Source organism: Perkinsus marinus (genome assembly GCF_000006405.1).
Source record: "Perkinsus marinus ATCC 50983 genomic scaffold scf_1104296957270, whole genome shotgun sequence".
Classification (NCBI taxonomy): domain Eukaryota; phylum Perkinsozoa; order Perkinsida; family Perkinsidae; genus Perkinsus; species Perkinsus marinus.
The window spans coordinates 59,976-76,410 of NW_003207179.1; the positions used below are offsets into that span (position 1 = coordinate 59,976).

The 16,435-nt window shown below is 46.2% G+C and overlaps 4 protein-coding genes across 5 annotated transcripts in view; 2 read left to right on the top strand and 2 right to left on the bottom strand.

The window, feature by feature from the left end:
- The window catches only part of Pmar_PMAR024280 (conserved hypothetical protein), a 6,317-nt gene extending 2,024 nt beyond the window's left edge, over nt 1-4,293 (bottom strand). Inside the window, exons 1-9 of one of the 2 annotated variants that reach the window (XM_002774826.1) lie at nt 4,246-4,293; nt 4,099-4,188; nt 3,725-3,796; nt 3,617-3,679; nt 3,458-3,565; nt 3,236-3,384; nt 2,782-2,926; nt 2,184-2,305; nt 2,053-2,134 (exon numbers count right to left, since the gene is read on the bottom strand). In XM_002774826.1, coding sequence (XP_002774872.1) covers nt 2,086-2,134; nt 2,184-2,305; nt 2,782-2,926; nt 3,236-3,384; nt 3,458-3,565; nt 3,617-3,679; nt 3,725-3,796; nt 4,099-4,152 — 762 coding nt within the window. In that variant the 5' untranslated portion in view covers nt 4,153-4,188; nt 4,246-4,293 and the 3' untranslated portion in view covers nt 2,053-2,085. Of the gene's footprint in view, nt 1-2,052; nt 2,135-2,183; nt 2,306-2,781; nt 2,927-3,235; nt 3,385-3,457; nt 3,566-3,616; nt 3,680-3,724; nt 3,797-4,098; nt 4,189-4,245 lie in introns of those variants that run through there. The other variant, XM_002774825.1, reaches the window with a different exon arrangement.
- Nucleotides 4,294-4,900: 607 nt separating this feature from the next.
- Nucleotides 4,901-8,742, bottom strand: Pmar_PMAR024281 (conserved hypothetical protein; the record flags this gene model as incomplete). The annotated part of the gene is made up of 11 exons (XM_002774827.1): nt 8,556-8,742; nt 8,412-8,510; nt 7,720-7,790; nt 7,448-7,538; nt 6,911-7,036; nt 6,744-6,863; nt 6,400-6,541; nt 6,241-6,356; nt 5,123-5,258; nt 5,015-5,080; nt 4,901-4,946 (listed from the first exon to the last, which is right to left on the bottom strand). Exons 1-11 carry the CDS (start codon nt 8,713-8,715, stop codon nt 4,901-4,903), a joined length of 1,173 nt encoding a protein of 390 aa, XP_002774873.1. The 5' UTR covers nt 8,716-8,742.
- Nucleotides 8,743-11,442: 2,700 nt separating this feature from the next.
- On the top strand, nt 11,443-11,671 carry Pmar_PMAR024282 (hypothetical protein; the record flags this gene model as incomplete). Its single annotated transcript, XM_002774828.1, has 1 exon — nt 11,443-11,671. A coding segment is annotated over one exon (229 nt), but the record flags the coding sequence as incomplete, so codon positions are not given.
- Nucleotides 11,672-13,146: 1,475 nt separating this feature from the next.
- Nucleotides 13,147-13,320, top strand: Pmar_PMAR024283 (hypothetical protein; the record flags this gene model as incomplete). The annotated part of the gene is made up of 1 exon (XM_002774829.1): nt 13,147-13,320. A coding segment is annotated over one exon (174 nt), but the record flags the coding sequence as incomplete, so codon positions are not given.
- Between the last annotated feature and the right edge of the window lie 3,115 nt (nt 13,321-16,435).

Below are 16,435 nucleotides of genomic sequence, written 5' to 3' on the forward strand. Positions count from 1 at the left end.
AGAACGAGCTGATCCAACGCTGAGGGGTGCCTGTGTATACCGGTTCATTGTTGAGTCACCCGCTATCAGTGTGGAGAGAAAAATATTTGCTTTTCTCGCCTCAACTCGGAAATTTTCTTGCTGATTATAGGAGTCTGCAAGTGTACATCAACCAATAAGAATGGATTCTCCGAATTTCCTCTCAGAATTGCCACCAACACAAGTAGTTGACAAAGTGGATATTTTCCCCCATACTTCCCACCATATGCCCGCGATAGATCGTGCTGAATAAGTGAGATTCTGAATGTTATGTACAATCCGTACAGTGAATTGTTGTTAGGCTACCCACCGCAAGCTTAGTTCTCCAACGGAATAACACCTTCAAACGCATCCTAGTACACTAGGAGAAAAATGGTTTATCAAGGATCCACACTGTCATCCAATATCACTCCCATCAAATACGATCCATTTAAGGAATTGACCCGAGGGATGGCTGCACGGTGGGAAAGAGGCCTTGTTGCACCAACGGAAATATACTGTCGTGCGGTGTCTATAATCTTGGGCGGGCGATCACGTTAACGAACTAGTTCCGCTCATACCCTTGTTCCATACTCGGTTTCATTTTGCTCACGAATGCGGGAGCTAGAGTGATTTTGCTCGGAATCTGGATCCGCATACGGCCTCAGTCCAGCCGAGTCAATCGAAGTGAGGAAGAGGGTGATGAAAATGATAATGTCAAGATGTGTGTTGCCGTCTTTCAATGTAAACCGTTACTTTTTTATCGCGTGGTGTCGAACTTACTCACAGAATTCGACGAACTCAATTCGTACGAGTGATACTTCAACACAAAGGGAAACCAAAGGCGTAGAGAACCTCAACTGTGAAGAACGCGTAGGACATAGCAAATAGTGCACCGCTCTCACTCCTCAGCATCATTGTGACGTATAACAAAGCACATTTATATCACCTGCGTCATGAGAAAGAAGAATTTCCGAGAATGGGAGCTGTCAGATGTTGCAGAATCCCATCAGACTGTGCTTAACACAACAGCACAGTTGAGCTCAGGGGCAGAATTGTACTTGCGTATACGGCATTAAGGGTGGCGTTGTCCTGCAATTATACCCAGTGTAGTGATATCTCAATGGGTAAATCACTAACATTATGCAACGCGCATTCTATGGAGGCATAGCAGTATCACAGCATCAGACACTATGGCTCACCTGGGATTACTTCTGGCTGATATGACCTTCGCTAGACTATTCATTCCTATGTGGTAAGGACTGGAGAAATGCGCAGATGTTCATCCGAGAATAGAAAGTTCGCGGCTTGACAGTAATCTTGCATGATTCTATGATAGAAATTCTATCATGTAAAGGTCAACACTCCAGACGGTGAATCTGACAGATCGGGTTCAAATCTCGGACGAACTCGAGGATTTGTACAAAACATCTGCCTGAGCATAAATAGTGGGGATGAGCTTTTCCAAACCATCTTTTGGTGTAACGGTTATCACCCTTGTCTCTACCCTTGACGATCAGTGTTCTAATCCCGGATTCGAGTTTTATGTTAATACATACCTCAAACCTGAGAGCGTCCCCGCCGTTCTTATATAGTATATAATATATACGTATGTTTCTATAGTAATGGTGAGCACCGCAGACCCTTAACGTAGGGTAAGTGTCGGTAAACTATCTGCTAACATGCAACTCAACCTCTTATTCATGACGAACACCAGAGCACTCAATTCATTAGTATCGCGTATCCCGACGTGAAGGTGAAGTTGCGTTTGTCGTAATTAGCGGGTAAGCAGCGCAGTGACGATTGTGTTGATTGTGTTGGTCACAGTGTTATTGTTAGCAAGCGAGCTGCTAGTATATTCCATTGCTATGCCCGAGTCTTTAGAGGTGATAGAACTATGTGGCAGACAACCACTTCACTTCCAACATCATTAGGAAAGCATCGTTCCATTACTTGTCGACAACACTCCTGTGACTACTGTCGTATCCCAATTTGGAATATTTTCTTCGTTCATCATCGGTTTCCCCCACTCATTCACACAACAACAACCACAAAGTTAATGCACGAAATGAACTGCAGCTAGACTCATCACATCCTACTCACTTTACGACTGGAAGCTCTCCGTCTAAGAGTGTACCTGTTCACACCGCAATAGCAACAACAACAAGTGCAGGCGACCGATTCACCTTCCCGCTTCTGATCTGATCATATCCAACGACGACGGTGTACTTTCCTCGTTATCTCCCAACTCTTCCACCGCCTCAGGAGGGGGTCGGTTCAAAGGCGTTACACTCCATCTAGCTTGGACCTATAGTGAAGTGGAAATACTATCGGACAAATTGATTAATCATGATGCACATCGTGAAACACTTCGCTCCGCTGTGCTCGAGACCAGACGATTCCGACATGAAATCTACGGATTTGAGACACCCCCCTCACGTGGTGGACCTATGTCTACTAACTGAGTTAGTAGACAGAGAGAGAGTTAGTCGGGAGAGTTAGTCTAACTCTCCCGACATACGAGGAGAGTTAGTAGAAGTCCACATTCACGAGGTCACCCTATCAATATGAAATCATTTTCCTGTAATGTCCGTGAATGCCGAACCTAGCGGTGACAATGATAACTTCAAACGAGACCATGAGAGTCGTCATTCTATGTGAATTCGCATACAACAGAGGAATTACGTTGCTTGCATAGCCGTGTTAGACAGTAGCAATAATACGACGCAAAGAGACTCTCCAGAAGCCCCTACATTATCCCCACGGGAGAAACGTAGCTCTTACCGCTCTATGGAGTCTAGTGATAGCATTATCAACTTTGAACCGCAGCCGAATCATTTCCATTTTCGGGAATATCATCTGTCGGCCTTCCTGGAAGTAATCCTCCATAACTTCAGGTGTAGGGTTGGTCATAATCTGGGTGAAGTACCTAAGTTGAATTAACGTCTACTCAACAGACACCGAGCATTTCACACAAATGATCATGCATAAATACACAAAAAAGACGCCATAGTTCGCCCTCTCTATCAACAAGAGTCCCTCCTCCTGATTTCCTTGTTACTCACGAACAGTGACCCATCCAACTTCGAGAAATAACTTTCCCGAGGGTTTCATAATAATGGGGGAAAATTTTCTCTTATGTGGTGAGATTTCCTCAAGTATGTGTTCCTAACCATGTCGAGATTCAAAATGAGTTCCCCCCGGGTTTCCGGATGATTCCCTGCTAAGGAGGCCCTACCAGAACTTCAACGTAGGTGGAGTGACGGTAATATTCCCATCGAAAGTCTGCAAGAAGAGTCTCGACCAGTCCGCAGAGTAATGTTGGGGGAGGAGCTCCAGCTGGCTCACAAGACGGGCATTCTTCCTCAACTCTTCCTTCAAGAAAACCTGAAAAAATGTAATACATGGAATCGAACCTGCTCGGATAAGACAATGTCAGGTGAGGCAATGTCGACCATACCTCCAACGAACTGAGCAAAAATCCTCCTCTCCATTCACGCCAGAAGTTCAGTGGTCGTCCCGCCTCCCCCTTATTCCAGAAGAAAAACGGTATAATATGCGGGTTCACCTAACAATACAAGCGCTCAGCGCGCGCCCGAGTGATCGATTTACCACTCACTTGACTAGTAATAAATACATGCGCATGGAACATCTCACCGAGTCCTTCTTGAGGAGTATCAGCCTAACAAAATACCACATACAACAGCGGAGCGAAGCATCTATCTACTTGCAATGATCCGTCCATGAAATAACTGTTTTCTGAGGCGAAAGCACCTCCTCCTGTGTATCGAGTTATTTCCTAAACAACGAACGAAAATAATAGACCTTTATCCACAGTAGGAAAACACTCCTGATAATTTTACTCACCCACCGGGAAAGTGCAAAAATAGTAAATTTTACTACTTGGAAAGTGTAAAAAATACTAAATTTTCGAGAACTCGGAATATCCTTTTCACAAACGACTATTTCGCAATACCACTCTTCGTAGAAATATCAACTAGAGCGTTTCGTGCCTTTGACACATGGGAGAGACACATGCGAAACATGGGAATCCCAACAGCCTATAATTTCATACGCAGCTTCTACTCGACGCGAACTCACCCCAGTTTCGGGATCTTTGATTAGAAGTGGTTGAGGAGGCAACAGATACGGCATAGCAGAGGAACATAATATCGCCGATCTCACGAGCACCTGAGAGAGGAGAATCTTAGGTTCATGAAGGTAAGATACGGAGTAGGTCCTCATTACGTTCGGTGCTGAGCGATAATGTAATAACAAAGGCTCCCCACCTGTGGAAGAATTAGAACCTGAAGATTGACCTCAGCCACTTGTATGAAAATCACAGAGAATTTCCATCGATTCTCGACTGTAGGTACTACCATATTCCATTTCTAGGATCACATGAATCAAAGTGGAGCGAAAACATGCACATGTCGACCACAAATATTAGTGACAATATGAGGAAATTCTCATTGCTTTCTGTACACTTTTACCCAAATTTCTATAATTATGCGGAAATTCCTGAGCTCAGCTGATGAGGAAAACGAACATATATTCATACTCCAACACTGTATAGGAAACTCCTGAGCTCAGCTGCTGAGGAAAGCGAACATATATTCATACTCCAACACTGTATAGGAAACTCCTGAGCTCAGCTGGTGAGGAAAGCGAACATATATTCATACTCCAACACTGTATAGGAAACTCCCGAGCTCAGCTGATGAGGAAAGCGAACATATATTCATACTCCAACACTGTATAGGAAACTCCTGAGCTCAGCTGATGAGGAAAGCGAACATATATTCATACTCCAACACTGTATAGGAAACTCCTGAGCTCAGCTGATGAGGAAAGCGAACATATATTCATACTCCAACATTTTCATGACCAACACATACCCCCCTTACTGCAAGTAAGCACCAACACCCTGTTCGTTCTTTGGAAGGCCTCTAGGAAAGTTATATCTCGATCCCTGACTCAGAACGATGTTACTCTATCTGTGATCGGAATTTTTTACCCCAGCAAATCAGCGAGAAGATTGTGCCAAGGCAAGGGGTCGAACATATATCCAGTACGTAAGAACCTGACACAATAATCGATCACGTGATCGATTTGCCCTTAACACCTCTTAATACAAGTCCACCAACTGTCACCACAGGGACTCCATTTCGGTTGAACTACTTCCGGCTTCACGATCCTTGGTAACTCATCATCAGTGTGAGTACACAAATATGATGCCACTACAGAGCCTCCACTGGTACCTGTGGAAACATTACTTCACACGGGTCCGTCGATCCTTGAAAACTATACAGTACCATACTTATATTCGGGTATTCGAACATTGGAGTTTCACAACAACCCGTTTCACGTGAAGTGAAAAACGCGATACTCGCGGTGATATGCAGTAGTCGTGGAATAGTATTTTTTTAGTATCACGCCTGGGTGAAACTATCGGTAGCACGCTTGGTAGCTCGAAACTGGCAGCAGGCTTGAAACTGACGTGTTGCCTTTTGGGCCCAGCAGCCTGTGGGGGTTTTAGTGGGTATGGTCGTGCGAATCCCGCAGTATCCTTCTGAGGGCCACACCTCTTAAGGTTCTCCATAACCGGATTCCTCTCACACAGGCTGGTGAATGCGTCGAAAAAAGGGGGTGAAACTCCATAATTCCTCTAATATTCATAGACTGATGATTGAGTTTCACCCGTTCTACGTGATGTAGCATAACACTCTATGTGAAAAACGCGATATTGACGATATGATGATACTTCACGAATTACACCGAGTAAATCACGTGAAACATATCACGTGTTTTACGCGTTATTCGATGCTCACAAACCCTCTTGAACCGGTGAAACTCCAATAATATAATATTAATAAGTAGTGAATGTTTTTTCTAAAGCAGCACTCCTCTGATAGCGGTATGGCTGCGAACTCAACAGCTGCTCCATAAATTGCTAATTAAACATTAGAGTTTCACAACCCGTTTTACGTGAAGCGGCGTAAAACTCGGTGAAAAGCGCGGTATTCGCGACCTGTGGTAGTCGTAAAATATGTTTTTCATATCACTAGGGTGGCCGTGAAGCTCCATTATATCCAGAATATAGGATTGGCGTACTCACTAGACCCTAGATTCGATACCACTAGACTCGATCTCGGGAGCGGTCGTAGAACTCAGAAGAGGTCTATTGACCCTCACCCCACACGTATTCAGAGAGTAGCTCCTCACCATTTCGATGTAACTTACCACAGATAACTTTCGGAAGACACCCTTGTTCTATCATAGTCTCCACTATGCCGAAGTGCATCAACGCCATCATTCCTCCACCAGAAAGACACAAAGCAGGCTGACCAAAGGTTAGCCTAAAAATGCGACATGCCGGGATCGAACCGGATACCTTTGTACATAATATCGTTTAGAAACTCCGAGAAAAGATGCTTTTCTATCGAGTCATTCTTCCTCGAAGTGACCGTCTCCAAATGTGCCGTCACTTCGTCAATAGTATCAACTACTGATTCGTAGAAATCTGTGATGCATTTCTTTGTACCTGAGCGATTAACAAAGTGGGTGATTTTTTCCGTTGCGGCGCACTTAAATTTCAACTCACCGCTCATGAAAGTACCATTTTTCCACGAAATAATGTAAGTTCACTGATCAGATACCAGGAATACTTATATATAATTATACAACTGTAGAATAACCATGACTTTCACAAAAATGGACAATCTGAAACGCTTCGCTCCGCCTACCAAGGAAACTCTTCGAGAACAAATACTCGTCCGTTCCAATGCCCGCGAATCCCGTCACGAGGATTTGCCTCAACAACGCCAACTTATGCTCCAACGACTTGGCACATCGTAGCTCCTCGCCTGAAGACGATAAGCAGCTATTCCTCGACTACTACTAGAAAGAGTACCATGTGACTTGATGCACAACGATGAATATCCGACACTATCATTCGTATTCTTCCACTTCTGGATCCACGACACGCTTTTATCCAGTTCGCGAGCCGCCTCTTTATAAGCCTCGTAGTTCTTCGCTTCTGATGACAAGACAATGATTCCAATAAAAAAAAGGAAGAAGCTTCCACAAAGGAATGGAACATCGCTGAGAAATTCGAGGGACTTTCAGCAGACGACCTGTGTGATGCGGGGAATTTTGAACAGACACCAAGTCGCCAGAAAATTCCGTGATAAATTTTCACGCCCATTCAAAGCCCATTTACGAATGGGTTTTGATCCCTATTTCCAACGTATCACAAGAAACTCCCCCTGAATTTGACTCCAATGCGATGATAGCAGATTCAGCAGAAACGAAGTAGCTATTGGTCGCGGTTTTTAAGCGCATGACGAGTCGAGAGTTGCCTCACAGAGAAAACCAGAGAATCAAACGTAACTGCCTCGAACATCGCTGAAGTTCCCCAGTTTTGGTTTGCATAGTAAGTTGCTAGTACCAGTCAATCGTCGTAATTGGTGTCTTCGACTTCTCCAACTCTTTCGGAAAACTGGAAAAACCTTCTCCATAGCGCGAACCAGTTGTCTCACCTGAAACCATTAAACCTTTTGAAAAGTTTATGACAAAAACGGCACAGAAAAACAAGAAGCCTATCAATAGCAACCCGGAATGCGAAATGTATCTAATTGCCTCACGCGAAAAATGATGACAATGCATAAGGTGAACGCAATGAAAGACAAGCGAGTCCTACTCAGTGACCCAAGTACTTACAAGAACGTATAAACACAGCTCCACAGCACAAAGGGCAGCGAAGAAAATCAGTAATGGGTATCGAAGGATCTCTGAAAAGGATGGCCACTGGACCTACTCCGTATCTTCTGCGCTCAACCTCAAGATATTCATCATATGGGGCGGCTATGCCACCAGGAAACGTACCCTAGTAAAATCAATATCCCCTACCGAGGCGGCGATGCCACCCCAAGATATGCCTTAGTGGATTCAATAGCTCCCACTGGGGCGGCTATGCCACCCAAAGATATGCCTTAGTGAATTCAATACCTCCCACTGGGGCGGCTATGCCACCCAAAGATATGCCTTAGTGAATTCAATACCTCCCACTGGGACGGCTATGCCACCCAAATATATGCCTTAGTGGATTCAATATCGCCCACTGGGGCGGGTATGCCACGTCTAGATACGCCTTAGTCGGCTCAATACCTCCCACTGGGGCGGCTATGCCACGCCTAGATATGCACTAATAAAATAAATACTTCCCACTGGGGCGGCTATGCCATTGGCTTTAGTCTCAAAGCATATCTTTGGCATGAGTTCAAGCTGATGTGAATTTCTGATACTAGAAAAAGGCATACTCACTTCTCCATCATTGTCAAGTCCCGAGAAAGACATGAGTAAAATTCCCTGATGCCTCAAACCATCGAGGTCATCTATAAATGCCCTCTTACTGTGCGTTCCGAATACCACTATGAGGACAGCCAGCACGGTGGTAGATGTGAGCACTGCGAATATTACGAGTATGGAATACCTTATGTAGCCGGCAGGATCTGAAAAGAATCGACATCTCACTAGCTGGACAAGATTCTCATTACCTTCAGGCTCGAGGAGATCAGGACGGGTCGAGTTAACGAAATCCAGAAGACTCCCAACATCCGGTCCCGAAGTCACATAAGCTCGTAAGATACTCGCGAGCTCCCCTTCAGAGAGCGATGTGAAGATGCTACTCGCTAGAGAAACGGTAGAGTTGGACATGACCGGTAACAACAAGGAAAGAGGCCTGCTTACTATAGATGCTGCTGAGATCTCACAAGATCCAAAGTGAGATACACTCTTCACGATTTTGGCGTGTGCAACTGGCTAACGGTCGAGATACTGAGGCCAGGATAACTCACAAGTATTACTTCTGATGGAATAGGACTGTCCCGGAGTAATAAGATGACCGATATCTCTAGCTCAATCGTCCGCCTATCTTCAATCGTTGCTTGCACCGGATCAATTTCATGAGCGTTCATTGCATAACCGTCAAGAGAGGTAACAGCAAGTAGATTTATGTCATTATTATCAGTTATATATTAGTCGTCACAAATACAACAATGATTTATATCTCAGGTGATTTCCAAATGCGGTCGTCAAGACAAACGATTCCCAGCTATGGTCTCCAAGGTTGAGTATGCAGAAACCCAGATTTACCCCACTCCACAAAATCACCTTTCGATTAGCCGAATTGATGCTGAGAAGGCGGTTATGGCCTGATGGTATAAGTTATACCGGACAATACAAAATCTTCATATCCGCAATCGTCCACCTGTACGTACGTTACGACTAGCGACATTTCGAACAAAATATCAAGTCCTGCCACGAAACCTCAGCGGAGCGATGCAACGTAAAGTGCTAGTGGTGGTCAAGACCGTTCTCAACGACAACAAAATACAGCTCCCGTTAACCCCATCGACTTTCCGGTACCTCCTTCGAGTGACAGCAGCAGTGACGAAGAGGACTTGGTCACCAGCCGAGATTCCATCAACAACCAGTCTGAGGAGGCCAAGAAAGAGAGGATTACCAATGCTACGCCTAACGGGAGCGAACCCGGTCAAGGTGGTCGAAGAGGCAAGACTACGGTCTCGTTTAGCTATGTTGAGAAGGTCCGTAAAGAATGTCTCAGACTAGCAAACACCTTCGATAAGTTCACGGGTGATGATGTAGCTCAACTGCCGATGTTGAAGCGGCAAATTATTGAAGCTTGCCGGGACAACTGCTGGGATGACGGGGTAGCCTACTTCTTCCTTACACGGTATTGCCTATCGCCAACAGCTTGGGACTCGGTGGCAGACACGATGTCCAGCGAATACTACAATAGGGAGAGGAGTACTGACTACCTCGAGCGGGCGCGTCGAGTATGGTCTATCCTGGAAGTGACATACTCAAATCTGGTCAGTCGTGACATTCTCAGAAGCCAATGGTCAGCTCGACGGCGTAAAGGGAATGAGACCTGTCGCAAATTTGTTACCCGTACGGCCAGAATGAGGAGAAACCTGAGCTGCGCTGGTATCTATCTGTCGAATGAAGACGAACTTATTGCCCTACGTAATGGACTCTATGAGCCCTATAGCGAGTGGGTGGCGACATATATGATTCAACTACAGTTTATGGTGTCATTCACGCAGCTCAGTGGTTCCGCAATATTCGGTGATGGTCTACAAGATCAGCTAATAGATGGCCGTCAGATGGCGAGCCTTCGCACTTCGTTGTGCTTTCGAGGTGATGAGTGGGAAAATCATCATCGTCGAATAGCTCCGGCGATCGATCCCAACGAAAGTGCACCAAATCCCAAAGGAAAACCTAAGGAGAATCCACAAGGCCAACAACGGCGACGTCCAGCAGCAGCAAAGGTTCCTTGCCGAGGTCATTGTACGTACGGGGACCGATGCAAGTTCAAGCATGAAGCTGTGTCTGAAGAGAAGGTACAAAAGCCGACATCGACTCCGACTGCTCAGAAAGATTCTGGTCCTATCACAACGAGCCGTGGCAAAACCGTTGGGATATGTTATTAGTTCTTGAAGAAGAATAGCTGCTCCAGAGGGAATAGCTGTCGCTTTTCACATCAACAGCCATCTAGTGGGAAATCTGAAATCCCAGCAGAGAAAGCAGCGGCGAATGGTGTACTAGATGATGATGATGATGATGATGATGATGGAGAAGAGCAACTAGCGGGTGCTGGGTTCTATGAGGGATGCACGGTTACGGTCTGTGGTACGAGCTCTGAGGCTGATCAAAAATTGCCATCGACGCTGACCGCTTGGGTACACTATGGTGAATCTGCTATACCTGTGGTCAGCCTAATAGATACAGGTTGCAATATAAATCTTATGTCAAATGGGGTGGCATCGCGTTTGGGTTTGACCCTACAACAACTCCCACATCAGCGCAGCAGATGTGGGAGTTATGCAGATAACGTTTTGCAGATAAGTCTATAGTTACAGCGAAAAGTGCTGTAGCCTGTAATCTACGAGCAGAAAAACAGCTCAATTATGCTATTATGTTATTGAGAGCCTGAGCCCACCTGTTGTTCTCGGTCTCGATGCGCTCTCCAAGCTCAGTGTCGATAATATTCTGAGGCCTGGTCAATCTTCAGTGGTAAGGAGCGGCCAAGGTCATCTGCGTCAGCAACAGCAAGGACATGAGATTAGCAGTGAGGAGTGCATGCAAGAGACCATGGGCTTGGTGTGTGGCGTATCGCTAGATCACGAGGTTCTTGTTCACCACCTACAAGATGAGTATGATGATGGTGATGAGGATCTACGAGAATATCGTGGTAAAACGGTTGCAGGGGAACCAACCTTCACTGAATCAGTGACACTGATAGCTTGGAGGCGGTTGAAGACCCTGTAGAAGGGAGATACATGGTATCGCTACCATGGAAGGGCCAAGAGAGGCCAAAACGTAATTTCGGCCAGGCCTGTGCTAGAGCGAAGGTATTAGAGCGAAGTCTCACCGATGATCAGACATATCAAGGTGCAGGAGGAGCTCGACAACATGCTCCAAAAAGGGTGGATCAAGGCTGTTGACCCACAGAAGGTACGACACTTTGCTCCTCCACGACCAGTCTTCCGAGATACATCGACGACAACTTCAACTAGGGTCACGGTGGATGGAAGGGAGATAAATCAATACTTGAGAGTTGGGAGTGTTGATGGTCAGCTCTTAATCAGTGAGATCCTGATGGGGTGGCGCGCACAGCCACATGTGATCAACCTTGATCTCACCCGTGCGTTCAATGCGGTGAAACTTTACCCATCAGCGGGTGAATGGCTAGCCTTCGTCGCATATGGGGCGACATATACATGTTATAGACTTCCGTTCGGTCTTTGCTGCTCTCCAGCGGGTCTGTTTCAATGCTTACATATTGCTCGGGATGGCCTTCTGAAAGAAGACAGAAGAAATATATCGATTTATGTTGATGATATATCGATAAGAGGAAGCACGATCCTAACCACTAAAAAGAGAGAGAAGGAAGTCATCCAACGGCTGAAATCGAAGGGGTTTGATTTCCAGCAGCAGAAGAGAGTGAGCTCCCTCACTGATCAGGGTCAAGTTAAAAACCTTGGGTACATTTGGGATCTTGGTCATACAACGACTTCCTAATATGGACGTGAACCAACATTCAATCACTAAACGACAAGCAGTGGGGTATTACTGTCGATGGTATGATGCTCTCGATATATTCGCGAATTTAAGTATAGCAGCACGGCCAAATGCTTCGAAGATCTTCCAGGAGGTCAAATGCTGGGAGGATAACATCAGGGAGCAGCATGCTGCAGATCTACAGAAATGCTATCAGCAAGTACAGTCACAGCAATGGTGTATTCCTCGTTGCGAATCAACAAAGAGGTTGATGGTTTTTGCAGACGCTAGTATCTCGGCATGGGCGAGCGAAGTTTTTGGCGAACCATATGGGTCTACTGATAAGCAGGCTTCGTTGGTAAAATATCTGGGGCCAGCAGGTGTTTTTTCGGCAGCATCGACTAGGTGGAGCGTCCCGAAGAGAGAACTGTACGCGTTGTTCAAGGCGGTGCAGTCGGTCGAGAAGGTCCGATCGGCCAACGAGAAGGTGGACCTTGGATTGTCTACAGCAGAGGAGAACACTGAGGAGTGGCCGCGGTTTGTCTTTTTCGTGGACTCGGCTATAACGGTGTGGCGGCTTCGTCGGTCGAAGAGTACTGCAATACGTAAACGTCTCAGCAAAACAGAGACGAGTTGGTTGGACTACATAGTGGAGGCTTGCGTCAGACTAAAATGCCGAGGTTATTCACATAGCTTCAGAGCAAAATCTAGCAGATGGAGCATCACGTGGTCGTCTCGAAGGATCGGTGTCGATAACTATGGAGCAGGTGCAGATTTGGCGAAGCGGCGGCACGTTGGTCTCGTATAAACCCGCGACGACGGTAAAAGGAGACAAGACAACCTTCGATTACGATGAATTGCTCGGTCTTGCATGCAGCATAGATGAGCTCACCACTGGTGACAAAGAGGTCGAATTACTCAGACCAGATCATCCATTCGGTAGAGCTTTAGCATATAGGCAGGAGGTGGAAGACCATCTGAGGCGATCTGCCTATATAACAGCTTCGAGATGTCTACTGGAAAAGAAGCCTTTGCCGTCTGGTTGCCCTATTCCTTCGGAAGTGTTGAAGAGACAGCTACCACTGTATGAGGTGAGAGATGGTATCGTGTTGCGAACGGTACGGACCTCTACCGAAGGCGACATTATCCAACAAGCATTGCTGGACCCATCAAGTGGTGGCATACTGATTTACAAAATTATCGACAATGTGAATCTTCGCAGTGGTCATCTGGGCCGTGATAAGCTGTCGCGGGTGTTATTAGATGAGTATTATTGGCGTGCTTTGCGCAGGTCGGTGGCTTCTCGTATTCCGACAAGTAGTGATTGTCGAAGAGTTCGAGCGAGATTAGTACGGAGGAAGCAGGCTAGAGGACAGGCCTTGGTCTTAGGCTAAGACCAAGGCCAATCATGGTGCATCATCCGTCCCTACAACGACTGCTACGGTTGTATTACAAAGAAACCCTGCTAAGCGAGTTCGTAATGCTTTATCCTCCGGCCAGGGAAGCGGTGGACGTTTCATTCATTTATTCCCAGTTTGGGATCGTAAATCAGTCACAACGGCTTGCCGTTGTGTACTGGATTCAAGAATTGATAACTCATTTTATTCATTGTTATCCACAGCCTGTGGACCACAGGGGCTCGTGGTACTAAACATTCGTTATACTCTAATATTTTGAAGCTGAGCTTCAGAAGCTCAGACTTTGTCATCAAGCACACACCCTGGAATCCAGGGCCTGGATTCCAACAAGGAGAGTTATTGTTGAGATAGGAGGCAACCGTGCTTTGCTAGATGATGGTGTATGGCGCTCTACTGATAAGCTCAAGAAGCTAAATGATGAAGTGCTACCTCGGTATGTATTCTGCGCGCGTCCGTACGGCGCGAGGTATGACACTAAGGATTCTGTGATGCTGGTCATAGGCGAGCGCTACTTTATGTACATGCGTGCTGCTTTCACGCTGCTGTGTGTTTACGTACGGGCTTTTATAAGTCACGTTAGGCTAAGTTGAGTCCGCTATAAGTTCTATACAAGGCTTTTACTAGTTACTGACTTATACTAGCTTACATAGGGATCCATATCTATATGAGGAGGATATGGATAATAGGGTCTTCATTGTGTTGCTATAGTTTTGTGACCATTGATTGCACTCTATTGGGCACTGAATCATTCGCTATGGTTTTGCGAACCCTTATGGATTTAGGGTTTTTGAGTCATCTGAGGACTAAGGTTGTCGCTACGGATTGTCGATATATATTAACAGAGTCTAGCTTTGAGTTATCTGAGTTCGGAATGGTTGTTACACGTTCAGGAAAGACTACCGAAGTGCCACGTAATCGTGACACTGATGTTATAGTCAAGGTACATCGTAGACGTGTTAAGGAAAAGACGAGTCATGCTTCTCATGCGCAGTGTGCAGAAAGGGAGTCAACCCACGGTACCTCGGTTACTCCCACTAGTTACCCGAGTCCTCATAGGGGGGATCACCGCTGCGCGTATTCTACCGGGATTTGTCCCGACCACGGATCTACGGTTACTGGTGATGTAAGGTCTGTGAGAAGGGTTACATCGACCGATATCTTGTTGGATTGGAGCTTGGGGTATGATGATATCAAGAAGAATGTATTTTACAACCGCACTGACTTGGAGGAGGCTCTAAGGCCGCTCGGTTTATTGGCAAGTTCCGAAGTGGAGCCCCCCAACCTATTGGTGATATAAATGACATCATTGATGGTCCAGAGGAGCAAGGGCGACAGCATGGGTTCATCCCCATGGTGGTTAATGCGAGGCTACCGAAGGTATGGTATCCAAGGGTAGATATGGGGCTACCAAGGGATTCCTGTGAATGGTAACGTGGCTTGGCGTTTATGGCATACAAACTGGCCCAACTTGGGGCTGATAAGGTCATTGAGGCGCCCCAAAAGGTCACGGTAAGGTCGGATAGTTGTGGTGAGCTACAAGAAGATTCATCAAGGGTGGCAGATATCACCACATCTCGCGCCCTTGTAACTCAGGGCGTTCCCCTCCGTAGTTTGGAAGAGGACGCTAGCGCCTGTATCGTCCCGTTGATCCGAGTTATGTGGACCGGGCGTTGGGCAAGGAGCCATAGGTCCAGGGTACGGTCAGATGGACTGTCCATCATGGACAAGGTCAGTACCCACGAGCACACCAGGAGTTTGGCTGCGTGCCCGCCAAGTTCCCCAACTCCTTAGGGTCTTCACAGTGCATTCTAGATCACGCCTGTGAGGGTTCTCCTAGTGGCAGGGTGTGATGTGAGTGGAAATTCAGTACGATATTCTGTGTTTGGAAATTTCAAGGTGGAAATTTCCGGAATTTCCAGGAAATTTCCGCCAAGATGCTTCCGGGCTTCTGCGCTAGCGCGCAGTCGGGATCGAGGAAGTACAGAAGAGCAAGATCACGAGTTGGAGAGTCGTTTCGTGGGTCCATGCGTTACATTGTCAATTGCGTGTCGCGTTCAGTTCGAGAGCCAACGATGGCTCGAAAGGGATGTAGTTGCGTCAATCACGGTCACGACTGACGATCCGTCAAAGCAGCTTTGCGAGAGACAGGTTTTCGCTCTCGAAAGACCTCGTTTTTGGGTGGTCGAATTCTGTTCAGTATCTCGAAGAAGTCTGGTTTATCCATGTCTTTGAAGGCTTTCCTGTTATATTGCCTATCTCTTAATGGCTCCCTCGTCGCGTAGGAGAAGCTCTATCTTCGAGTCGAAGACTTCGACCCCCGACCACATTACCTGGTGAAAACTCGGGCTGAGCTTGGCCTCCCACCGCTGTAGTACAGGTGCTGTAGTACAGAAGCAAGTATTACTTGCCAAGTAACTAGGTTACTGCAACCCCAAGTTGAACTTCAAGACTTGAACTTAGTTCAAGTTCAAGTTCACCTTGCTTCAAGTTGTTTCAAGTGGCACCTCATGACGCCGGTGGCGGTCCAGTGGATGATGAACTCGACATGGAAATACTTGGGATCAAAAGTATATCTCCTTATTACTTATCATGGTATGAATTACTTTGCAGTTGCATTTTCGAGCGTTACAGGCGAGCGAGAAAATAGATGCGCTCGACGGAGCGAGGTGAATTGCCATGAATCGCCATGCGAAGACTTGTAAGCGCTCGCCTTGATGATCGATTCCAGCCGTTGGGGCTTTTACGCACAACAACCGAGTCTGAGCATCACTACGATACTCTATCTATGCGGAGAGCTATTCTTAATGCAGATTGAGCTTTTTTATAAACGAAACGTGCGTAGAGATCAGTAAATAGCCATTTTTGTTAGATTTCCTGGAAATTCAAGGGTCGTGGAAATTTTTCCGAAATTTCCTTCGGAAATTTCAGGAATG